This window comes from Aethina tumida, chromosome 5 (assembly GCF_024364675.1).
Source record: "Aethina tumida isolate Nest 87 chromosome 5, icAetTumi1.1, whole genome shotgun sequence".
In the NCBI taxonomy this organism is placed as follows: Eukaryota; Metazoa; Arthropoda; class Insecta; order Coleoptera; family Nitidulidae; genus Aethina; species Aethina tumida.
In genome coordinates this window covers 15068165-15096089 of record NC_065439.1, presented here as the reverse complement: position 1 = coordinate 15096089, position 27925 = coordinate 15068165, and the positions used below count along the sequence as shown (strand labels likewise).

The window sequence follows — 27925 nt, the reverse complement described above, 5'->3', positions numbered from 1 at the left end:
TATACGCATACCTTGAATTATAACAGTCCTATTCCAATTTGTATTCTTGTAATAAAGCAAAAGAAAATAAAACAATTGATTTACTTGATTTTATATTAAGTCAAATCCAAAAAACGTTATATTACATGCTATGTACAAAATACTAACATTGAAAAAAAGATTCTTAACATCAAAAAAAATTACCTGAACTTAAAAAACACACAAAGGAAAATAATAACACATTTATCGAATAATATAAATACGAAGCAACTACAGAATAATCAAAAGTTTAATATAAAGCAGAGCTAAATAATTTCCGAAATCCCGAGTAGTCAGTCGACAAAGATGCGCAATTCTTGATTACTCTGTAGCGTGTAAATCCCAAAATATACAGCACATAAACTAGTTGACACTCTAATTCGTATTGAATACTCAAAATACAATATGTACATTATAGAAGTATTAAATAAAATATTATAGGCCAATAATAAATTACCCATTTTATAACTAATTCTAAGTTTATCGAGCGAATGATTCTTAAGTAGGATCATAAGCGCTCTAAAAAAAAGAAAAACAAAAAAAAAATGTGTGAAAATTAACTAAAACAAAACCTATATTACCTTAAAAACATAATCATAAATGTGTCAACGAAATTATCAACTCTTATGTAATTATTAAATATACAAAGGATGAAGTCGCCAAAAAGGCAACAGTCGATGAATATATGACAAGTATAGTTCATTTTGCTTATAAAATCTTCGGTAAGCATATAAAGTAAAATGAAATATAACGTAAAAAATGCAAAATCACAACAAAGATATTACATCATTGTAAAATAACATAGTGCAGTCACCAGTATCTACATATTGTCAGTCAAGAACTTACGATTAATTATGATTAAATTCAAATTAAAAAACTTGGCCAACAATAACTCATCGTCTTAGCATATTAAAAAAAAAACGTAATATAACAGCTTCACTTAAAAACTAATCCAACTGCACTATAAAAAAAATTCACAAGTATCAACAAGAGCTTGACAAAAAAACGAAATCGTCAAGTGACTATAAAACAACTGAGGAATAATAACCGACCGAACGGGGCGCGGATGGACGGCGACGGCCTTACGCCGTGATGCCGGCCGCACCTTCCAACGGTTGGAGATTTGTCGACGTGCATTCGTCCGCCTGCACCTCACCGTAGGGGACGGATAGCCACTCGGCGTGTCCCTCGTCGACCAGCAGCTGGTTCAAGAATATCACTTGCTGAAATATCAACGGTCGACAGTCAGTTACGCAAATTCATCAAGTTTTTGGGGGACTACTTACATTTCTCGAGACTATATAACAGAACACTAGGGGAAGGCCTTCCTCGGCGTAGTCGATGATTTGGGTGTAAATTAGGGCACCCTTTGTGACCTCTGCGACTAATTCATACGCCCCCTCGGACCATTGGTCTACAAAGACAATAAGTGTTAAAACTTTGTATTCATAAAAATACGAGAAACTTACCTCCACCTGCGGGTTTAATATTGGCTAATAGACATTCGGCTGCTTGGAACGGCAACAGCATGAAGTCTCCCCTGATTTGTCTAAGATTGCTATTTTCTACGTAGGCGTAACCGCCGTAGTCCAGGAACTTGACGTAGGTGGTCTGGGACTCTTCGTCCGTGGACAGTGTCACAGCCCTGTACCATGAATTCACGGAATACGCCACGCAAACAGTATTTACTACAAAAAAGTAGGATTAACGTAAAGTTAAATCAGTAATAGAAATTGTTACTTACATGGAATAGGATTAGGTAAAGTCGGTAAGCCTTCTTCGGCATAAACTTGATTCATGAACGAGACGAGCAAGTTCAAGTTGGGGAAGGTGGGGTGCATTGGCTGTTGGAGGAACAGGTGGTCGGGGGCAACCATGCAACTCAAGATTGTGTCATTGTTGATGCCTTCAATCAGTTTCAACTGCAAAAGAAATTAACAATAATAATACTGGTTTACAAATTTTAAGTTATATAATATAGAAATTTTCTCTCAGAAAAAAGATATGAAAGCATGAAATGAGCTGTAGTGAATTTATTCGTTTTTTTCCCTTAATATAATGTATACAATCTTAGTCTACAAAAGTTTGAAATATTTGTAATTGAAAAAATATCAATTAAAAATGTAAAACTTGACGGATTGGAATTATTTGTTGTTGAAAAAATATTTTAAAATGGCAAAATGACAGAAAATTATTAAAAATTTAAACTTTCTATTGCTATAATTTAATTATTTTTTCCAGTTCAAAAGAATTTGGTACCTTTGAATGCATAATTTACTTACCATTCTAATGAAATCTTACCCTCAATCGGGCCTACCGTTTATTCCGGACGCCGTAATTACAAATATAATGATAAAACGAAAAATACACATTTGCCTTTATTTAGGTGAATAGCCCAAATAAAAAAAAGAAAGTTTCTATATTGAATGAAGTTTCAAAAATCCTCAACAACTTACATAAAGATGGTCGGGGAACAAAGGCAACGGCTGTTGCGGCAACTGTTGGATAACGTTCACCTGTTCGAGCGTCATCTCTGGGAATCTCTTCAACGGAAACTTGTCTCTCACCATCTTCAGGGCCTTCTCAATCTCATCCTGTGTGCCCTCGATGGTGCACAATTTGACCTTCCTGTTGGACGGATGGTTGCGGGCGACGATGTGAGCCTTGGTCTGTTCACGGATCTGAGCGACGAAAAAGCCATTGCGGCCGATCAGCTTGCCGACCAGCGGCTGCGGAATAAGGAATTCGTAGATTGTCCGTTGAGAGGAGGCCACGACGGCGGCCGCGCCCCCGTTGGAGACTGTTGAAACAGCGTTTAGGTCGCCGTGATGTGCCGGTGGGGGAGTGGCCGGGTCGCTGCCACCTTTTCCACTGTCGGTAGACTTCTGCAACAACGGAATACGTTCACAGCGTGCGTCTCGGATGAAACAAAGATAAACGAATTAATTCTAATTTGAAGATGAAGTGTGAAGATGATTTGTTTACTTAACCACATGTTCTTGTTTCCATTTCCCATAGTTAATAATCAAATCAAATATTTCTTCCGCCTCCATCCAAATTTTGACAGCCGGTGGACAACACACAACCTTAGCAAAAATCAATTACTGCAGTTGCCACTTGCAAGAAAGTGTGCGCCCCATTAGAAACTAACCTTGTGCTCACGCTCGGTCGGAAATTTCCTCCACCGTTTGTGACCCCTCCTCCTCCTTCTGCCCTTGCGCACATCCGCGGCACTACCGTTGCTGCTTGTGCTCACCGTCTGTACCCGGCCCATCTAGAGGGAGGAAACATGCACGTTCGCACTTAAATGTTTTCTCGCTTAACCCCCCCTTAGTGCGATTACACGAGCAGTCGCATGCCGGTTCAATTGAATCAAACTTACCTCGCTGTGGTTGTCGGAGATGCTGCTCAGCGACGGACTGGCCAGCATCACGTCGGCCGGACTGTGATTGGCGGAGTCGCGTTCGCTGCTCCTGCGCTGCGAGTCTGTCCTCTGTCTGGTGGTGGTGCCGTTCTTGGGCGGCGCCGTGTTTTCCTTGTTGCCGATCTGCATGTTGGCCAGCTTTTCCTCGACGACGGCGATGTCCTTCTGGGCCATGGCGGCGGCTGCAGCTGCTGCTTTCAACTGCTTCTTGCCCTTCTTGCTCTTGCGCTGTTTGTTGGTTTGGGTCGGCTGTTGCTGTTGCTGCAGCTGTTTAAGTTGTTGGGGGTGGGTCACTTTTTGGAACACAATCGGTGCTTCCTTGGCAGGAGAACGGATCTGCACAAAATCATGCGTTAGTCAACGAAACCTAAATTTAAATTTAAGAAAAAATACCTTGATAGGCGATTGGACGACGGATTGTTTGACTGGACTGAAGCTCTCAATCACTGGTGATGGTTGTTTCTCTTGGACGGGCGAAGGAGTACCCGATTTGGTCGGGGTGCTGTTCTGACGACTCAAATTGCCGTTACTTTTCATCGACCGGACTTTCTCGATCTCCACGTCCAGGTCCTCGTCACTGATGATCACTGGGTTCGATTTGGACTTGGAACGCAACTGCTTCGGCACCACTATATCTATCGGTGACGTTTCTACGCCCGACAATGATCTGCGAATAGACGCACAAGAGGTTAGAATGTTTGAAGTTTAATGATGGGTTTGTTTTGCAGCCTATCTATCTTTTGATAAAATACATAGTCAATTACTAAATAATGGGTTTGAACAAAAGCGGAAAACATTTTAATTGCTTTGGACATTTGTCTAGATCGTGGTACAATTTTGTTTTTACCTGTATGATATCATATATTAATGGGGGAAAATTAGACAGGTGACATATGTTCTAACTAACCTGTTAAACAATTTCTGAGGAGTTTTAAGGGCCTCGTCTACTTGATCCTCAAGCTGTGATTGCGATTGTTTCTCCTTATCACCGTTTTCCGTCGCTTTCAATTCCTCGGCGGCGCTCAACTCGCCTGGGTCACTTTTTGCACCAATTCTCTTCTTTTTGTACCACAAATAGCTGAGTATTACGGCTATAGTTGGCAAACTCCACGCTAAGAACTGACGTGAATGGGACGGGGCCATAGCTTGATCGATCCACGGTTGACCCTTTGACTAACGACGTTATCCTGTCAAAAAGAAAGATACGTCAAAATTTTGTAACAAACAAACCACCTAACAAAAACACAGCCAACTATGCCATCATAACGAATCCCAAATCGGGGAATAATCGGTGAACGTAACAATCGGACCAACGAACCCGAACAAACGTTAATTTTTACTTAATAATAAATACCATTTTTTCAATGCGACGAGGTCGATGCTGGTTTGATTGACGGTTACGTTTGTTCAGACAATAATTGCACTTTCACCACTCCACGGTGTCGCGGTGTCAGTGTCGGAATGCAGATAATCGAACGCAACCCCGCGTAACATACAAATAAATAATTAACGGGCACACACAGGATGTAATTTTCTTGATTTTATGCGGACGTTAATTCCGTTTTAATTGGTACGTATAATTGCCTTTTCTAGAAAGAAAAAAAACTACAACAAACGTTTGTTTAGCGGGGAAACTGTCAAGTTGACTGTGCACGTGTCAACGTCAAGTTCGAAGGAGTTGATAAATTCGCCCACGACGTGCGTCGTTAAAAAAAAAATTATCGACGAAATTGAAAAGTTGACGTCAGTCGTTCTTTTATATTCCATTTCGATATTGGATTTAATGTGTAACATGGTTAATGATTGTTTTCGTTGTTGGTCTTTTATAATAAATATATATATATATATATATATATATATATATATTGTAATTATATTATTAATTATATATATATATATATATATATAGGGCAAAATAATTTAAGAAAATAGTCACCCTGGGGGATATTTATTAGGTGTATCCTTTTTTCTACTAAAAGACTGGGGTTTTTTGAAAAATTTGCTTTTAATATGTTAGATTATAATTGAATGTACTGCTCATCAAAAAAGATTTTTTTTATTTGGTCTGGAAATACTTCTAACAATCGTAAAACCTTTTTATAGAAGTTTAAAATTACTAATTTACTTGTTATTTTCAATGGTTCTCAAGTTGAGACAATTTACGATTACAGATTTCTTTATTTATTGCTTCTATCTTTATCTATATGTATAATGATACATTTACTTTTTCTTTTGAGGGGTATACAAATTAAAAATATTATAAATCTTCCATTAATATTATGACAACTTATGTTTAATATAATAATTATTAATTATATACACACAATATATTTAAAGTACATATTTAAGATATTTTTGTGACCTTCTTCGCAGAGTTTCATATTTATTCTACCCATTATTTTCTAGGTATTGGCTAGACAGAAGGTCGTAGAGCCTTTGTGCACAAACTTAGTTTCTACTATTTATAACCGTCCTTTGAATAAAAAATATGGACCTAATACATTTTTTTGACGTTGCGCAAGGCGCAGTTTAATTCTGGCATCTTTTTCCCAACGATAAACAACACAGTTTATATTCCCTACTCCGTTTCTATTAATACATTATTGTCGACGACGAATTTACCTCGTTCTTCTATTTATAATGGACCAGAAAAAGTTCCACGATTGTTGCCCACACGCACAGCCCGTGCCACCGGCAGCATCCCTTCCGTATTGATCAAAAAGGTTAGGTGCTCCCTTACCCGGCTGACTTTCGCCCTTGAAAATGGGAACGAGGCGAGGGTTGTGCGAGGGCGTGCGTCATGTTTTCCCGCGAACCGTTCCGTCAAACGCACACATCCTGTTGTTTTGCGGTGCGGTGCCGTTGTGAAACGACAGATATCAAATATAAATGATAACGCACGACGAATTGGAGCTGAAAAACCGTTTTAGAAAGTAGCCGGCAGCCTTCGGGATGTTGTAAGCCGATAGACCAGTCGCGAATCGGAAACCGAAAACCGATCCCTCGGATAAGACAACGCCGGTCCGGCTGGCGCAACAAAGAGAGTTCGCTTACATTTCGTAAGGGATTATCCCCGCGGGGTGGATCGGTTTGCGCACCTGCCGCGTCCTTGAAAGCGAGCCCTTTTCACGAGTGTCGGGAGCACGTGGCTTTTCTAGAGGGACGCCGGCCACAAAAGGTGTCGCCGTTTTGTTAGGTAAATTTTCATTGTCCGGCACGACAGGTGTTGAACTTTCAGATTTTCCTCTTATTTATTAACCTTGCAGTTGTAAAGTAAATTGTGTCGCAACGGATTATGCGTTGGGGCGGACAAAAACGGTATTTATTAAATACAAAGCTGCAATAATGAAAATATCATTTCGTTTTACATCATCTGAAACAATGCGGGGAATTAAAAGCCATTCACTTCGGATTAACATAATATTTTTTTGCGCATTTTCTTTGTTGCAAAACGCCTGATTTCTTCCATAACGTTTCCGATTTGTGTCTTAGAAAGTTGTAACTGTATTTAAAAACCGACGATCGTAAATATAATGATGCTTATTGAAAATTTCACTGTGTTGGATGTTTACGGTCAACAGGGGGCCCTTAATTAAGTTTATGTCGAAAAATTATAGCAATATTACTAAACTTATTCAAAAGTTATTAATAACCGTCAAATTTAAGATTTTAATTTTAATTAGATGTAGAAGAAAAAATCCAATATTTTACGGTGTGAAAATAACAAAGTGTCTGAAAAAATCAAATTGGCTGAAAAAAATTATTTGTAATACAATCAAATTATATTTAATTTTTATAAATAATATTGTTGTTTAAGGAACACAGAGGGCGTAACTTGTACTTTTTTATTTAGGTTACTAAAAATCAAATTTTATGTTCATTTTCAAACAAATCAATAGTTAAGATCCGTTAAGCACATTTATTTAAAAATATCACATTTGATAGCTCTAAAAATACCCTTTTTATATATTTTTTACATCAGAATTGTTTGTATCAAAGAAAATCAATCAATTTGGGACGCCCTGTATATTTAAATAAACATATTATTAAATTTACTAGTCCTGTTGAAAAGGTATTTATTACGGCTAACTGGCAGATAAGATTTTTACGGCAATTAAATAACTAAACATCGACATTTATAAAAAATTATCTAAAACTAGGTAAATTTCCAATTACTCAAACATTAAAAAGTCATAAATATTAAAGACCTCAAATAAAATACATGTAAATGCAATTAACACATTTGTAAACCACGATTAAAGCATCCGTCAACAGACAGATATATTAAATTAAGCAAAAATAATATTTTAAGCAAACACCAAAAAACGTTTTTTCAGCGTGCGATTGACCCAGCCTAAAATTCAAGGGCGCCGCGACTCGATCGATCCGAAGAACGAGGCGCCGTCGAAAGGGAAAACTGGGGGAAGGAACAATGACGCACAATTTTGCCAGAAAATTCCGGCGGGAAACGCCGCCCGACTTGCATAAATCGATTAAAGCCCAAAGAGTAAAGGAATAAGAACGAGAAATAATTAGCCGACACGCGAAGACGGGAATCCCTACCGGTACGTTAATAATAATAATAAATAGGTTTTTTAAAAGTGCTTCGTAAGATTTCCGCACGCGAAATTATCTCATTAACATTCTTGTTCGCGACGCTCCGTCGACCGCGTGAAAAACCGTAACAGGTGAATCTGGAATGCACGTCTTATATAAAAGTCTGCAAATTTTTATTAAGACGTTGAAAATTGAGAAAGATTGTATTCCACAGAGAAAATGGTTATTTAATTGGAACTAACGAAAATTAATGCAATTATTGATTTTTTTAATCTTTATAAACTAAATTAATTGTTAAATATGACAGAATATAAAAATAATGGCAATTTTTTTATTAAAATGTTAAAAATTGGGAAAATTGTATATATTTTTAATTTTATTTGAATATTCCAGAGAGAAAATAATTGTTTAATTGTAACTAACAGAAATTAATCAAACTATTGATTATTTTTTAACCTTTTATAAACCAAATTATTTTATTAAATGTTAATAAGTACGAAAAATTATATATTTTTTAAAATTTTATTTGAATATTCCAAAGATAAAATAATTATTTAATCTTAACTAACAAAAATTACCGAAATAATGACAAATTATTTTATTAAAACGTTAAAAATTAGAAAAAATTGTATAATTTTTGAATTTTGTTTTAAAATTCCAGAAAGAAAATAATTATTTAACTGTAACTAAGGAAAATTAATGAAACTATTAATTATTTTAATCTTTTTATACACTAAATTGATTGTTAAATATGTCAGAATATTAAAATAACGACAAATTATTTTATTAAAATGTTAAAAATTAGAAAAAATTGTATAATTTTTGAATTTTAATTTAAAATTCCAGAAAGAAAATAATTATTTTAACCTTTTTATACACTAAGTTGATAGTTAAATATGTCAGAATATTAAAATAATAATATAAAAATAAATTTTATTTGAATATACCAAAGAGAAAATAATTATTTAATTGTAACTAATGAAAATTAATGAAACTATCGATTATTTTTATAAACTAAATTGATTGTTAAATATCCCAAAATATTAAAATAATTATTTATTTTATTAAAATATTAAAAATTAGGAAAAATTGGATTTTTTTAAAAATTTTATTTAGATATTCCAAAGAAAAAATAATTATTTAGTTGTTAACTAAGAAAAATTAATGAAACCATTGATTATTTTAGCACTTTATGAACTAAATTGATTGTTACATTTATCAGAATATTAAAATAATGACAATTAAATTTAGTAAAATGTTAAAAATAACGAAAAATTGTATATTTTTCTAAATTTTATTTGAATACACCAGAGATAAAATAATTAACTGTAATTAACGAAAATTAATGAAACTATCGATTATTTTAACCTTTTATAAATTAAATTGGTTGTTAAATATGCCTGAATATTAAAGTAATGACAAATTATTTTATTAAAATGCTAAACATTTGGAAAAATTGTATATTTTTTCAATATTCCTGAGAGAAAATAATTATTTAATTGTATCTAAGGAAAATTAATGAAACTATTAATTATTTTAACCTTACATAAACTAAATTGATTGTTAAATATGCCATATTATTAAAGTAAAACAAATAATTTTGTTAAAATGTTGAAAATTAGGAAATATTGTACATTGCTTAACTAACAAAAATTAATAAAACTATTAATTTTTTTCAACCTTTTTAAACTAAACTGTACTAAATGTACCAGAATATTAATATAAAGGCAAAATTTTATAAATGAACAAATATTGTATATTTTTTTATAATATAATTAAAATATTCCATAGAAATTTATTTTTAATTATAAACAACGAACATTAATAAAATTATTGAGCAATAATTAATCACAAGATATATCATTAAAATTTTAATAAGAATTAAGAAAATTGAGTTTTTTATCATTTTCTTTCTGAATATTTCAGAGAGAAAATAACTATCTAATTATAACTAATGCATATTTATGAAATTGTTGATTCTAATCTTTCTAACCTTTTATAAATTAAATTTATTGAAACCGGAAGTAGCGCAGCATTGAAATTTTTTTGTAGAAACATATATTATCACGTTACTGCTCCATAACCGTAATTCCAGATTTAAATAAATAGTTATCCAAAATCGTCCAATTTATTAGTTGTGTGAATCATCCTGTATATATTTTTAATTAATCCCCCCAAAACCGATGTGGAAATTCCGGGTTGCGACCGCTTTCGAATCTCTCGAACCGCCGATATGTAAATGGGACTGAAATCGAGGGTCGACCAGTGACCTATAGACCAATCAATCCGCCGATTGACCAACACATGTACAATCACAATTTCTTTCATTGTTCGCAAGGTCCTTGTCCGAAAAGTCATAACGGTAATTAAAAAAAAACAACAATAAATTAGTCTGCGCAAAAAATAACGCTTCCGCTTCCACCGAATTAGTCCAAAACTAAGCCGGGTTGCGCAAAATAACGAATTTCAATTGGGCAACAAGCGTTCACCTCGTTTCAATAAAAAAATCCGGTTTAACCTTAGCACAGAAAAATGTGCACTTTAAAAATCGATTTTATAACACACTTATATAACAATTAAAAAAAATACAAGCAAATCCCCCGAGGGTTAAGGTTGCACAACATCGATTTTCGCCTGTTTGTTTTCGTGAGATGGGGGGAAATTTTCGGCGCGTGTTATTGACACAAATTTAGTCACCGCCCGACCTTGACTAATTAACGTTGGCCAGGTCCAGTTTTCCTACGACTACGTTTCCACGGTTGATCCGACCAAGACTGCGTGACGCGCAAAAAACTGCCTTGTACAACAATGCAACATGTTGTGCAAGCCATTGTCTGCCGCGAAAAAGTACCGTACCATCTTCGGCCGCGTTTCCTAGGCGCACCAATAAAACAATGATCCGACAATAAATAAATAAATAAGTACAAAACTGTACAAAGTATATTAAAACAAAAAGCAAACGTGAATTTTTTTTTTTTGTTTGGTTGGAACCTGACGTGGGATACTAAACACGAGTACGACATTAGAAACTGATTTGAATATTAATTTTCGGGCCGCTGGTCATTCCATCAAGGTCTTTTGGTACGAAGGTAACAAGATGAGAAAAGGAACCGGCCGAATTTACCTGGTTAAATGATTTGAGGACGTTTACCTGTGTGTTAGAAATGTTAAATTGATCGACTAACCAATGATGTGACTACCCAATTTCCGAAAAGGAAACATCTTGATGAAGGTAAAAGACGAAGAAAATTGAACAAACGACGACTGAAATTCGTTTTTATTATTAAAGAGAATATGAGTGAAAATTCAGTATTAATATGCTTTGAAAAACAATATAAAAATTATAATATAGGATATGAAAATAAATTAGTAGACTGATGTTACTTGGATAAGATTAAAAATTATCTGTGCATTTTTGTAATGTAATATGGATGGATTAAACAGCATAGCAACAAAATTTCTAAATAGGAAAATATACTTGCAAACAATATGTATATTATAAATGTTAATCTAATTATTATGCATTTAATTTTGTACATTTTGTTTTATTTAGTGTTAACTTGTATGTTTCATCTTTTGACAATTATATAATTATTCGTATATCTAGTAGAGAAAATTAAACTAATAACGAAAAATAAATCAAATTTGTTTATTGAAAATTTATTAATTAAATATTTTGAAAGAAAAAAATAATGATAAAAATCATAAAAATTATGCGAGTTGTCAACAAAATTTCCGAATGAGGAAATGTTCGTGGAAAAGTTTGCACATATACATATGTTCTGCATTATTTAGTAATTATTTGTTTATTATCCGGAAACGTACAAAATCAATATACGTATTTGATAAAGAAAATTGAAAAAATAATCACAAACAATATATAATATTATTAAAAAATATGACAGAAAAATTAATTATTGAAATATTTTATGTAATAAATAAAAAAATCAATCAATACACAGTAAACTTTTGATGCAAAAAATTAACAATGAATGTCGTGAGACACAATAACAAAGTACAAATAAAGAAATAATTCTGTATGTGCACTGTAAAAAGTTTTGTATTATTTAATGTTAATTTGTACATTTATTACTCCTGCAATCTATTTTTGTTTGATAAAAAATTGTTAACATAGACTGATAAAAATCTAACAAAATATTTTCGTATTTATTGATTAAATTGGAAGTAGAAATTTATGATTTTTATTTTACCTTTGTAAATTGTAAGAAATTTAAAATGGTTAAGTGTTATTAAAATTTTTATTATATACTTGTCTTCGTATTACGTTTGGCGATATTTAATATTAATACTAAATTTTTAAAGCTAATAAGAAGTTATTGAAAACAATTGATAACGTTTAATTTAATTAATTATATATTTTGGAAATATATTTACTCATTAATTTTATGGAGAAGAGAAAGGGTTAAAACGTGATTTGAATTTATTTTAGCCATTGTAATTGTAATTTAACTTATTGTAACTTATTTTAAACAAAATTTCCCGTTTCGCTGGATGTGACCTCAATTTTGTTTTTTCAATGGAACACCATGTATATTTTAGGATTTTAACACACCAATAGCTTTTGAATTAATTAATATTTTTCCAAAATTTTGACAGACTGATGGTGTAATTATATCGAGTTGATCTTTCTAAGGGGTATATTTAAATTCAACTGGAAAATTGAGGAAAAGCAACTAAGGTATTGATTTCAAATTTTTATAGCAGTTGTAATATGATTTGACCTACTTTTCTAATTTGTTATATTTAAAATTTCATTTCCAGTTTCACTAGAAGTGGCGTCAACTAACTTTATTACTAATAGAACACACCCAGTATAATTTTTAAATCTATTCCATATTTAAATTCATTGGTTATTAATATTATTTCAAAAAATTTACAGACTGATGGTTTTACTAGAATGTCTGTAGTAAATATTGAACATCCTGTATAAAATTTGGGAGTACCAAAAAATGCTTCTTAAAGGATGTTCATTGGTTAATGGTTATGTCGAAAATGAACTTTCCAGAATAAAAAATGGTGACTTTACAGACATTTTACTTAGACCATCATTAGACCCAAATGTTTGGAAAAATTAATAACTCCAAATCCATTGAATATAGGTATAGGACCTATACCTTTTTTATTTACAATAACATGTAGAATAGGAATGCAAAAATATTACTGGGTGTTCCATTGAAAATAAAACAATTAATGTCACTTTCAATAAAAAATAAACTATAAAAATAGTTCAAGATAAGTTATAATTGATATAAACATTTCAAACAACTACTTTTTCCGTTCTCCTTAAATTTCTTAGGAATAAATTGATGAATCACCCTATGTTTATTCAAATATTAAGTAAATATGTGTTTGTATTATACAACACGTTGACAGTTAACTAAAAAATTAACAACTTAAGATAAAAATCTACCAAATCATTAAAAATATTTGCAAATTGAGAAATCGCTAATTAAATATTTTGAAAGTAAATGCAAAAATTTTGGCAATAAAACATAATTGGTTTTACCTGTGTAATGATCGGGGGTGTTAACTTAGGGCATTGAAAAAAATTAAAATTGTTTATACTGTGTGACCAAAATTTGTAAAAAGGAAAATTTTTCTAGAAACACTGCATATTATAAATGTTAATTATATTAGTTGATTATACAATTGTCTTTGTTTTATAGTAACATGTTTTGCATTATTTAATATTAATTTGTACATTCTCTATGTTTTTAAACAATTGTAATTATTGATTAAAACAAAACAAATAACAATAAATAACAACTGAATTGTAAGGAAAATTAGTTACTAAAATTAATTAATTCAACGTTTTGAGTTGAGTTGCAGTAAAAATACAAATTCACAAAACTACAAGTTACCTGCACAAGTTGTAATTATTGGGGCTGTTTACCTGTGTATTGTACAAAACTTAAAACGGATTATATGGTGTGGCATCAATGTTTCCAAAAAGGAAAATGTTCCTGGAAACAGTATGCACATCATAAATATTAATCGCACCAGTTTAACGTATTTTTATCTTTGTACTGCAACATGCTTTGCATTATTTATTATTACTATTATGTATACTTATGTATACAATGTTGTGACAGATACACAAAAAATTAAGTCAATGATAAGCAAAACAATTAAAAATTTACAAGTTAGAAGTGTAAAACGAAACAATTCTTTTGAAGCATCATAAATGATTACTTCTTGTTATTTATTAAGCGAATTTTTCTCAGAAGCGTTTCAATTTATTAAGAGGTTATCTAATAAAGCAGTTAACACGCTCGAAAACGATTTCCTGTCCAATCTCGACCGCACTGAATACTTAAAGGCTTAATAAAAGGCTAAAACCTGTTTATCCCGACACAAAACGAAAAACTATTTTATTAACGGGAGAAAAAACCAAATTCCAGACGTACAACAACCTCAGCATCCCGTTTTATAATTAAAAAAAAAAAAAAAAAGTTGAGTTGTTGGAGGAATTTTCCCAAAAGTTAATTAGCGATTGTCATTTGTTATAAATATGTTATTAAGTTGAATTGCCATTCGAATTGTTAAAAAAACGCCAATTAATATTTATCGGGGTTCGATAAGGCTTCAAACAAAGCTCGTTATTTATTAAAACTGTAATTTGTGGAATTCATGCATAACATGTGAATGTAACGCAAACAAACATTAATGGCATTAGTTAATTGGCATAAACAATGAGTGGTCACCGCTTTTGACGACCTAACGACGTTTTAATCGATTTTCCACCGCTGGAAATTTGTTAACCGGAAACTGTCAACCAGTTTAAAACCGATTATAACATATGTTTTCAAAGTCGATTCGCAACCACGAAAACGTGGTCGTCGAGACATCCCACAAAAGCTTAGGTTAGTTTTGTCCAAGAACTTCTCGAAAGTTCCACGTAGTTACCGGGCAAAACGTCAGTGCAATCCATCCGTTAAACGCTACAACCAACAACTAACAACTAAGTACAAAACGTGTACCGGCAAAACCCAAACATATGTTCGACGGTGCGGCACGAGTTCAACGCAAATTCGCCAACCACCTACCATTATAGCGAGATCCACACACCAATGTCAAAAAGGAAGAATCAACACACAACACTCCGAACTTCTCGACTGTCGTCCCTTCGTCGCAGCGACCTGACCAGCAGATATGATGTGCACAAACAATGCGGTGTATCGGCGGACGCTCTGAGACAACGTGTGCGAACTGCTCGACGACGACCGGCGGAATTTACCACGTGGCCCCAGCAAACAGTCAACGGACACGGCGTGAAAGTGCGCGATTCGCACGCATGCGCGCGACCGTATACGAGCGCCGCCACCGTAACGTCGTCCAAGGACGACCTCATCCTGCAGATTCCTGTTCGGACGGTGACGTAATTTATCTCGGGTGTCAATCAAGATATACAAAAAGGAGAAAACGAGGGCGAAACTGGGGATTTGTTGTTGCTTGTTATGCACTTAAAATTATAAAAAAATAATTAAGTATATTTTTAATGTCTTCTCATTTTATCTTTGTGATTAATGACAAAAATATTTTATATTTATGGTTTATAATTAACACAAAAATAAGCGTTCAAAAATTATAATAATTTATAATTGTTTAATTTTAATTAATAAAAAATATTACTTTTATTAAAAACCAAAATGAAAAAATGAGAAAAAATAGACTTACTTTAAACTTAAAAGTTTAAGAAAAAATAATAAGGATAAAACACAAAAAGTTTTCCAAAACTAATCTATAAAAAAATAAGTTATTTTAATAAAAAAACAAAATCAAAAATTTAAAGAAATTAGAAACTTATTATTTGTATTATGCTTAAAATTTTACAAAAGAGAAGAACTTATGAATAAGATGAAGACTAAACAATCCTTTTCTTATCTTTTCGATTAACTACAAAAAATTATATTGGTTATACAAGTTAATTTAAAACTTAGTTGTCAAAAATGAATGTTCTTTCATACTTTTAAATGAAAATTTATGTAAAAAATTAAATTAAAGTTGTTATTTTAAATTTATATAATTTAAAAGACTAAACTGAAAAAACACTAAATTAACTATTTTAACCAAAAAACCGAAATACAATGAGAAGAAATTGTAAATTAAAAAAATTTTAATAAAAGGATGAACTTTTAATAACAAAACAAACTATCTGTTAAGTCTGTTAATTTAAATTTATAAATCTTAGATAAAAACAAATTTAAAATGTTAAGAATAATCAATTAAATTAAAAATAACCAAATGAAAAAGAACAAATTGGAAATTTAAGACTGAGAATTTTATAATTAAAATTTTAAGAATTTTTTTTTTAACTTTAGGATCAATGATACAGATAATAATTTATTGTTTGTTGTTTCCACAACAACTTTTAACATTTTTAAATTAAAATCTGTAGAAACCAAAATGCAAGCAATAAATAAAATTAAAATTATTTTAAATTTATAAAATTTAAAATTCCAATAAGTAACAAAATTTAAACTAAAAAAATTAAAAATATTTAATTAAATTAATAAAAATAAAAATTAATAAAAAAACGTTTAACATTTTAATATAACAAATTAAATTAATGGTTAATTTAAATTAATAAATTTAAAAAAAAATGTATTTTATGAATAAGATAATAATAAACAATAAATCTTTAATTTCTCCTTTAAATTTATAATAAAAATATCCCATTTCCTAATTTAACTTTAAAGTAAAAATAAATAAAAAATAATAAAAAAAGTAAATAAACAGATAAAATTAAAAATTTAAGTCAACTTTTAAAAAGAGAAATGTTTACCTATTGTTCATGGATTAATTTATCATACACTGTTTTTAAGTGCAACAAAATTAAATTTATAAATTTTAATTTTACATAAAAGGTAATTTTAAAAAATTTCGAAAACTGCGTCATTAAACGAGGACGTTTGATTTTAGTTGACCGTGGATTTTGAGATGATGAAAATCATTTGTAGATAGTGAAAAGTTCAAGTTTAAACGTTTAATTATACGTTTAAACAAACAGGTTATAAAAAGTGATAATTTAATAAATCTCAATTAAATAAAAATAAGCGTAATAAATTTGAAAAAATTATCATAAAAAAGTAAAAAAATGTCTCCTTGTTATTGTTGTCAAGTTCAAGTTTACATACTGACTCTGTAAGATAATAAGATTATATCAAATTGATGTAAATATTAGATAATATAAAAAAATATTGAAACTTTTTCATTTGAAGTGGTGATGTGTCTAATTTTAGATTAGGTTCCAAGTTGTTACGACAACAAGATTAAGATGATCAAATCGTTTTTGACCCAGTTTTTAATGTTAAAAATGGTTATCCATTTTAAACAAATGTTTACAAATATTGGTGGTCCACATTTAACTTGGTTTTTAAATAGATTTCTTTAATTTAGATAAAACATATTTTTATATTTCCAATATTCAAATTGAGAGATTGTCGTTGAAGTTAATTACACACTTTGGTTGCAATAGTTTCTTATTAGAAATTTGTTAACACAGTCTTCATACTAATTATTTCTTTTTTAATCAATAATTGTATTACGTACATGGTATCATTTATTTTCTACTATTTCATTTCTTGTATTTCGTCACAGGAATCGATTAATTCATTCATTCATTCATTCGATCGATCGATAATTAAAAGCATTACGTTTTTTATTTTTTATAAAATAAACACTATATATATATATAATTAATAAATTGCAATAAAATTACTCAGTTTATGTAATTATTACTTCACTTTCAACAGGATTTCTTATGTTTAAATACAATTAAAGTTTTAATTTTTCTATTATTCAAATTAAGCAATTGTTTTAAAACAATTCTAACACTAATATTTTACTTAATTATTCTACACAATAATTAATTTGTTTTCTTCATTTTTATCACTTGTTTCCTTTAATCGATTTAGAAATCAATTAATTTACTATAAAAATATTATTTTTTGAATTAAAATCAAATTAATTAATTAAATTTAAATTAAAATCGTGTATTTTTATCGATTTTATTAAAATATAAATAACAATTAAAATACACTCCTGGACAAAAGTTTGGAAACCCTAGGATATAATTGTTTAAAATAGCAAATAAACAATAATTATAAAAAATAATATTAAAATAGAAATTGATAACAATAATACACAGTATACACTGCAGTTTAATTCGGTATAACAAATATTGTAAGTACATAAAGGTCCTGAGCTATTGAAAAGGCTTCAAATGGAATGGCAGATAATTCCTCCAGAATTTACCAAAAAATTGGTTGATTCCATGAAAAATGCTTTACAGTAGTCATACAAGCTGATGGTTATGCAACAATATATTAATGCTTGTTTTGTAGTTGATTTATTATAAGTAAATTAAATTATTTAATAAGGTTTCCAAACTTATGTTCAAATAAAAAAGTTTAATTTTGTATAAAATTCTATTTTACTTTATAATATCTGAATAAATAAATACAATTTATTGAAGTATTTTTATTAATCCTTTATATAGGAGATAGAACAGTAATTCTATTTAAATCATTCGTTGTTTATCAACTATTCGAATAATAAACAATTCAATTTTAGGGTTTCCAAACTTTTGTCCAGGAGTGTATTCACTTTAAAATATTATATCATTCAACAATAATAATTTAAAAAAAGAAATTTTTGTTTTCCTTCTTATAAAAGTATTATAATTTGTGTAATTTATTAATTACAAAGCAACAAACTGTTTACAAAGTCATTGATACAAATTAATAATAAATGAAAGAATCACTTTCACGCAGTGACTTTTGCTCAACCGGTAATTTTTGCACAACATTCGAAATTAATCGACTTAATTATATTCACAACGTAAAATATGACATTTTCCACCTTGCGTCGTCGCATTTTCGATTACATTATTTTATATTCGTTTGGCACTGACATTTCGCACGCGAACCCCGTGCCCGCGTTTTGATCCGTCACGCCGTCCAATCGCAATCATATTAATTATTGTATCTGCCCGTCGATTTTTTTCGTGTGTGTGCAGTTTCCAATCATTTTTGTAACGAACGGAGCTTTCACATTCCGAAATTCCACCGTGGAGACTCGGGGATTTGAGACGGCGAGAGAACCGTTAACGGATTTTCCGCTTGGGTTCGATTTTATAAAAAGAAATGTGTTCTTAAAATAAATAAATAAATAAATCACACAAAACGCGACAGGAAATCGAATGAAAAAAAGTTACACAACAATATATAATGATGAGTACATGCTGCGACAATTACTGTATTTTTTAAATGCTAAATCACGGTTCGGACAACCTCTGAAGTGCACATTTAAAATTTTATCCCGACGATCGAGTAATTTTTCGGTCAATTTACCGTCAGAACTTCCGGGTAAGGACTTCAAATGTGGTTATTAAATGGGGACACACGATTGAAATTGCAATTATCACCTAATTACACTTATACGTCACATAAAGTGCACATTAATTTCTAAATTTGTACCTTTTAAACAGTTCGTAGATATACAGAGTGTCAGATATAAAAGGGACCCTTTAATGCATCTTTGTTTTTCAGTTGTTAAAATCAAAATTTGTGGGATGTAACTTTTAGAGTAATTTCAAAGATATATAATTTGTGATATATTAAACAAATAGTTTGCAACACCAAGAAGAGGTTGTTCAAATTTAACATTGGTTTGAAACCATAGATATTATAGGAGGAAGTAAACGATTAAAATTTGGAAATAAAATATCAAAGATTTTAGATTATTTTTAATAATTTTGTTAAATGCCCATCGAGGTTATCTAAACACACCCCAAAAAGTTTTGGCATTGATTCAATGACGTGGTTTATTTCCCCTTGAGGTATAGTATTCCAAACTACCTGTACTTCATGCCTTACAACCTCCAAAGTCCCTGAGGGATGGGTTAAATTTTCTTAACATTCTACTCAACATATCCCAACATTTCTCTGGATGAAAGGTCGGAGGATCTAGCTAGTCATGACATCAGATTTACATGGGTCTCTTCAAACAAGTTTAAACTAACTCTGGCAACATGTGGTAGGACTTTTGTTTATTTTTTAATCAATTATTATTCTGTAATAGGTAAATTTTTTCTAAAAAAAATGGAAGAAATCAATTATTACTGTTTTAAAAGTCACAATAAATAAAAGAGTTATGATTAAAATATTTAACATTTTAAAAAGTTACTATAATAATGAACATTACTGTATATTCTGATATGTATCATGGTATTTACGATCGTTGATTTTAAATAAACCTAACAAATGTTTTATGACCCTCTAATAATAAGTTAAAACATTCTAAGCAGTTTTGTACTCGTTACACATTGAAGCCAAATAAATAAAATAAAATTTACTTATCGCAATTCAAACTCCAGATAACTACAATTTAAAAATCGACCGTTTTTTACAAACACATGTTTATAAATTCAACGATAAGAAAACTTTCAAAACCAAAGAATTTATTAAAAAAAACCAATCGTCATTGACAAACCAACTTAATTCTAATCAAGTTAATCTATTTAAAACTAGGAAACATTATTATTATCTAATTCCAAACGGAATATTCCACAAATTGACGAAAAAAACGCACACTCACTCCGAAAAACGTCACGTGACAAAATTTTGCAACGCGTCAAGTGAAAAAAAATGTATAACCGGTTTAAGATCTCGCAACATTTTCGACTGCACGACCGATCGCTTTTGGGCAAAAGCGTCAGCGAAAAGTTCGTTCAACTTTTGACGACGCGAATTTTCTGCGTGCCGGTTTTTCCCCCGCGGCCACGACGATAATAGGCGATTTCATTAAGATAAAACGATTGTTTGGGGCAGCAGCAATTTCCTTTACGTGTGCCTTTTTTGAATTGTTGTTGTAATTATTTTGAAGCTTGTTTATTTTACGTAGGTTTAGAAATTCTAGACTAGCACAATTTGGCACACTTACAAAAACGAGAGACAAAGAATCATATTTAATTTGTAATATTTTATTAATTAAAGAAAAATATATTTTTATTAATTAGAAAAAGAAGATATTAAAGATTTTTTATTATTTAATTTAAATTTAATAATAGTAATAGTAATAAATCGATATTTTTCCCTCCTTTTTTCTTTTTGATTAATATCGAAGAAGTAATTTTTATTTCTTGTTCCAATATTAACTTAAAATTAAAGTTAGAGAACTAAAATCGTCTTCATTGTTAATTTAAAAAAATTGTTAACTTATATTTAAAAAATTAAGGAAAAGAAGAACTTTTAAGTGTAAGGTAACCATAATTTTCCTCTCCTTTTTTCTTTTTTATTATTATTAAAGAAGTAATTTTTGTTCCATCAATATTAACATAAATTTAAAATTAGATAATTAAAATTGTCTTCGTTAAAATTTGTGCAAAAACCAAACAAATAAAAATTATTTTTTATCATTAATCAGGAAGAGAAATACAAATTCAAGATTTATTATTCTTTAACTTAAATACAAAATATTGAAGAAAGTAAGAACCTTTAAGTGTAAGGATAAATCATCATTTTTCTCTCAATTTTTCTTCTTGATTAAAATCAAAGAAGTAATTTTTATTTCTTGTATCAATATTAATTTAAAATTAAATTAGAAATTTAGAAAATTATTTTTTATAATTAATAGGAAGGAAAAAATTTAAAAATTTAAGGTTTATTATTGTTTAAATTATATTTAACAATTTAAGAAAGAGAATACCTTTTAAATATAGATTAGTATTTTATATTATTATGTATCAGAATTATTTATTTTTTATTAAACTGTAAATTGGGTGATTCATAAGTAAGGGAAAATATTTAGTTCAATTTAATAAATTCATATTCAAAAATTATTTGTGACTATACTTCTATCTATAGTGGTGGTCAAAATTATAGGAACTTCCAAATAATATTAATTTACTATTTGTATTTTATACAGTATCAGTACTGTAACCGAATTATTTATTTTTAATTAAACTGTATATTGGGTGATTCATAAATAAGGGAAAATATTTAGTTCAATTTAATAAATTTATGTTAAAAAATTATTTGTACCTATACTTCTATCTATAGTGGTGGTCAGAATTATAGGAACTTTTAACCTTAATACTTTTATTTAATGTAAACTGTCAAATAATATTAATTTACTATTTGTGTTTTATACAGGTATCAGTACTGTAACCGAATTATGTATTTTTTATTAAACTGTATACTGGGTGATTCATAAGTAAGGGAAAATATTCAGTTCAATTTAATAAATTCATATTATAGGATAATAAAATTTGGGAATAACAAAAATCTATATATTTTCTAAGCAAATCAAAATTTAATTCACATATTTTAATTATTTAATTTGGCAATTTTCTTTTCATATCTCTTTCGTCAATCATTATTGTAATTTTTAAAAACTTGTTGATTTCAAAAAGCTTTAAATAACTTATTTTAGTACAACCATCAAAGGTGAAATAGATTTACAAGTTTATTGTGGCACGAACAAATATTAAATTATTTAATGACTGACAAAACGTGTCAATAATTGCAACAATAAAGTGTTAAAATGAACATATGAGGAACTAAAGAAAGTATAACCATAATTTCACATTTTATCTAGCAAAGTGTTGCGAAATCAAATGAAACGGATGTGTACCACATATTTTTGCCTAGTGGGAGTATTCAGCAAAAAACTGAAACATATTAACCAGTGCAAATTGTAAGCTACTTCGACCGTTATTATTAAATGGCGCTCCCACATTTTTTTCAATCCATCATTAATTAACTCTTAGCAGATTCGTGCAACTACCAAGACTTTATGGTCTAATTAATGGGCGTGCCGAGACACATCGCAACGATTTCCCGCAAATCCTGTCTAAACATACAGAAAAATATAAACAACCCACCAAAACAATCAGGTGCACAATTCGGGGAATCCGGTTCGTGACGGATCCGCAAAACGACTGATTATTGTCTTGGCACCTAGTCGGGAAAAAAAAGTCGTGCGTCAACTTTGCGACTTCCCCACGGACCAAAATAAAAACAACCGTGCCGAAAATACCGCACGTTTATAAATAGAACGTCCTAGAAAAAAAAACACACTACCGTTCGCAACCCAAAATGAGAGAAAAAAAGGCGAAATTTTTGCAAGGTCGCGTGCATTTAAATTCCTCCAACACGTGTTTTGGAATAACCAACAGGTGTTATCACACTTGACGGTCCAGTGGAGTAAGGCGATGAAATATTGGGTCCCGGAGGAAAAAATTACACAGGTTCTTGGTCCGTTTAATAAATTTATTTTTTGTATTAAATTTTATACACGATGATTTAAAAGTAAAGGTAAAATGTTAAGTTCAATTTAATAAATTCATGTTCAAAAGTTATTTGTACTTGTACTTCCATCTATAGTGGTGGTCAAAATTATAGGAACTTTTTAAAATGTTAATAATTTTAGCCATAATACTTTTATTTAATGGGAACTGCCAAATAATATTACTTAACTATTTTTGTTTTAAACAATATCAGTACTGTAACCGAATTATTTATTTTTTTATTCAACTGTATACAGGATGATTCATAAGTAAGGAAAAAATTTAGTTCAATTTAATAAATTTATGTTCAAAAGTTATTTTATCTGAAGTTCTATCTATAGAGGTGGTCAGAATTATTTATTTTTTATTGAACTGTATATAGGGTGATTCATAAATAAGGAAAAATATTTAGTTCAATTTAATAAATGATATTTAAAAAATATTTGTACATGTAGTTCTAAATATAGTGGTGGTCAGAATTATGGGAACTTTTTAAAATATTAATAATTTTAGCCATAATATTTTTATTTAATGTGAACTGCCAAATATTAATTTACTATTTGTGTTTTATACAGTATCAGTACTGTAACCGAGTTATTTATTTTTTTTATTACACTGTATTCATATATAAGGAAAAATATTTAATTCAAAATTATAAGAACTTTTTAAAATCTTAATAATTTTAGCAATAATACTTTTATGTAATGTGAACTGCCAAATAATATTAATTTACTATTTCTATTATATTCAGTATCAGTGCAGTAACCCAATTATTTATTTTTTTTATTCAACTGTATACAGGGAGATTCATAAGTAAAGGAAAATATTTAGTTCAATTTAATAAATTCATGTTCAAAAATTATTTGTACCTATACTTCTATCTATAGTGGTGGTCAGAATTATAGAAAATTTTTAAAATGTTAATAATTTTAGCCACAATACTTTTATTTAATGTGAACTGCCAAATAATATTAATTTACTATTTGCATTATATTCAATATCACTACAGTAACCGAATTATTTATTTTTTTTATTCAACTGTATGCAGGGAGATTCATAAGTAAAGGAAAATATTTAGTTCAATTTAATAAACTCATGTTCAAAAGTTATTTTATCTGTACTTCTATCTATAGAGGTGGTCAGAATTATAGGAACTTTTTAACATGTTAATAATTTTAGCCACAATACTTTTATTTAATGTGAACTGCCAAATAATATTAATTTACTATTTGCATTATATACAGTATCAGTACTGTAACCGAATTATTTATTTTTTATTAAACTGTATACAGGGTGATTCATAAGTAAGGGAAAATATTTAGTTCAATTTAATAAATTCATGTTAAAAAGTTATTTGTACCTATACTTCAATCTATAGTTATGGTCAGAATTATAGGAACTTTTTAAAATGTTAATAATTTTAGCCATAATACTTTTATTTAATATGAACTGCCAAATAATATTAATTTACTATTTGTATTATATACAGTATCAGTACTGTAACCGAATTATTTATTTTTTATTAAACTGTATATTGGGTGATTCATAAGTAAGGGAAAATATTTAGTTCAATTTAATAAATTCATGTTTAAAAATTATTTGTACCTGTACTTCTATCTATAGTGGTGTTCAAAATTATAGAAACTTTTTAAAATGTTAATAATTTTAACCAAAACACTTTTATTTGATGTGAACTGCCAAATAATATTAATTTACTATTTTTGTTTTATGCAGTATTCATACTGTAACCAAATTATTTATTTCTTGTAAGAAATATTTAGTTTAAACATGTTCAAAAGGTGTGAGGAATTTTATTAAATTCTGGTCAATTTTGAACTCTTGGTAATGGTCGTATAGTACAACGTAAAAACTGACACAAAGATACCTATTTGCTCTAGTGAAGACCCTCTTTTAAAGTGTTTTAAATGTGAGGCAAAAGAATTAATGTAGCGAGGGACAAGGACAAGGACTTAAACAAACAAGAGTTCCTAGATTTATTCAAAACCAAGTCACGTTAATATAAACACCAAAAATGTAAATCACTTTTTCCGGTGTCTAAAATTTTTGACTGACACGTGAAGATAACCCAGAGGTCGCATATCTTGCCCCATATGAAGTGTGTGTTTGTGTCTAAACTGGACCATATCCAAAAACGCACCTGAACCGAAAACCAGTCCCCCAGAAAAAACGGACAGTTCACTCACCTCGGTTAAGTTAAAAAAATCAAGATTTGGCAATCAATTGATACAGTTTGTGGAAGAGAAGCAGGAAGTGGAGCGCACCATTTCGGGTTTTGAAGACACATTTTTCACTATTTATTTATGTTGCGGAATCTATTTTAAAAGATGCGATCAATTTTGCCGCATACGAAAGTTAAATATTTTTGTTTTTCAATCATCGATTTTATCCGATCTGAGGTTCTGGGAATTACAAGGTTTTTTACGAGATGGTAACAAAGTTATCGCCTAACTATTTTACGTTATCTAATTATTTATCTAATTTAAAGTGGATTGATTCGGTTAATAATTCCAATCACGTTTACAAAACTACTATGTCGTTGTTTCAAAATGAAGGAGAATAGCAAAAAAAAAAAAATATATATAATAAAAACTGCTAAAAATGCAGTAATTTCAATAACTAAACACATTATATTTTAAATTTGCAAGTCAAAAGAAGTTAGGTTAGGTTAAGAATGTCTGAATAAGAAAAAAAAATCAGTCGCAAATTGTTAATTTGTTAAAAAACCAACAGAAATATAAAATTTTAATGATATCGTTGATAAAATATAGTAAATATTCACATTACTATTAAAATTATTGCATAGTAAACCATTTTCTATCAAATTGATTAGTAAATAAGGTGAATGAAAACTATTTCTATTTTTATTAATTATTATTAAGTTAAATTTAAAGAAAATGTTAAAAGAACAACCGAAATTTGATGCACATTATTGATAAAAATCAGTAAATTCTGACATTTTAAAATAATTATACAATCAACGATTCTCTAATAATTTACTTAGTAAGTATGGCTAAATTTATATTATTACTTTTATTTGTTAATTGTACACCCTCTTCAAAAGCAATAATTTAAGTAATTTGTTAAAAAACCAACAGAAAAAATAAAATTTAAATGCACACCATAAAAAATAAATAAAAATAAAATATAGTAAATTTACACAATAATATTAAAATTATTGCATATTAAACAATTTTCTATCAATTTGCGCAGTAAATAAGGTTGAACGTAAATTATATTTATTTTTTATTAATTGTAAAACTTATCATTTAAAGGAAATGTTGAAATAACAACCAAAATAAGAAAATTTAATTCACATTATTGATAAATAATAGTGAATTTTTCTTTTTATTTCTTCATTTTACACCCTTCTTAAAAGATTTAATTGAAATAGTTAAAGAAATGACAGAAACATAAAGTTTTGAAGAACATCTTTGATAAAATAAAGTATATTCCATTATTCCATATCCATATTAACATTAAAATTATTGTACAGCAAATCAAAGCACATTATTGAAAAAAAAAATAAAAAAGTTCTTACATTAGACTCAAACATATTGTAAAATGAAAGATTCTAACAATTTGTTTAGTGGGTAAGGTTGAAATAATAATGATCTTTTTGTATGTGAAATGTGCAGCTTAATTGAAACAATATGTTAAAACCACAACAGATAAATAATTATTTTAGGTACATTATGGAATGAAAATAGTAAATTCCCCCCCATTAACAACAACATTGTATGGTAAATCATTCTGTTACAATTTGCTTAATGAATAAGGTTGAATGAGTGTTTTTTGTTGTAATTGTTAATCATTCAAAATTTCATAAAATATGTGTGTTAGTCTATGATAATACTGAACAAATCATTAAGTCACATGTTTAATTAAAACAAACAACTTGAACAAATAATTATGTACAATAACTTGGTTAACAAGTAGAATCATAAAATAGTACAGGACATTCCATTTGTTGTGACAGTTGAAACGTCCTCAAACCGATCGAAAGCATTCCCAACATTCCTTAACAAGACGAGGTACAGGAACTTACGCAATTTACCATATTGTGTTTTCAAATTCGCTATCAATACTTCCGGTTTATCAATAAAATATGTTGTCCGTCCGCGACGTTGGTGGAATCGAAAAAAATGTCCGTCCATGACCTTATTCTAAACGAGCCGCCGGTTCGGCCCGTGTCACAAAAAGTCGCCCCCAATTCGACTTTTTTCCCCGGTTCTTTGCCACATGAAGAAGTGACGGGCGCCCGTCAATGAAAATAGACCGGCGACCCGTCAGCGTGACGTTCCCGAACGCCGTGAACAGCCCCGTTTTCCCCGTTCGCAACCCCGGTTCAGCGGTACGAGCGAGCCGGCCACATTGCCTGGCCAGATTGCTCGTGCCGTGTCCCGCACCAAAACGAATTTATCCCTTTACTTACGGTTTGTTGGACGCTGGCTGCTCGGCAATGTGACGCGGGACACTGTCTGCAATGTCCTGGCGTTCTAATTTTGATTACGGGGTGGTTTTGGACGCGAAAATTTCACCCGATTACGGAGCGGACTTTCCACGTGCTACGGTGTTGTCTGTAAACTTTGCAT

General features: G+C 29.9%; 1 protein-coding gene across 3 annotated transcripts; it reads right to left on the bottom strand.

Annotated features, from left to right (window-relative positions):
- Positions 1-79: 79 nt before the first annotated feature.
- On the bottom strand, positions 80-27925 carry LOC109601935 (KH domain-containing protein akap-1). Of its 3 annotated transcripts, none has more exons than XM_020018242.2 (10): positions 27766-27925; positions 4350-4629; positions 3836-4109; positions 3401-3778; positions 3170-3292; positions 2475-2903; positions 1763-1940; positions 1488-1706; positions 1305-1432; positions 80-1241 (listed from the first exon to the last, which is right to left on the bottom strand). In XM_020018242.2, exons 2-10 carry the CDS (start codon positions 4583-4585, stop codon positions 1101-1103), a joined length of 2106 nt encoding a protein of 701 aa, XP_019873801.2. In that variant the 5' UTR covers positions 4586-4629; positions 27766-27925; the 3' UTR covers positions 80-1100. The 3 variants fall into 3 exon arrangements, with proteins under 3 accessions (XP_019873801.2, XP_019873802.2, XP_019873803.2); XM_020018243.2 differs by lacking the exon at positions 27766-27925 and adding an exon at positions 15067-15275; XM_020018244.2 differs by lacking the exon at positions 3170-3292.

Excerpts from the sequence above, each read along its gene's own strand:
- LOC109601935 (XM_020018242.2), bottom strand. The coding sequence starts at position 4,585 with ATGGCCCCGTCCCATTCACGTCAGTTCTTAGCGTGGAGTTTGCCAACT. Across the intron at positions 3,779-3,835 it reads TCGTCCAATCGCCTATCAAG|ATCCGTTCTCCTGCCAAGGA; the intron begins GTATTTTTTCTT and ends GATTTTGTGCAG. Across the intron at positions 2,904-3,169 it reads CGACCGAGCGTGAGCACAAG|AAGTCTACCGACAGTGGAAA; the intron begins GTTAGTTTCTAA and ends CCGTTGTTGCAG.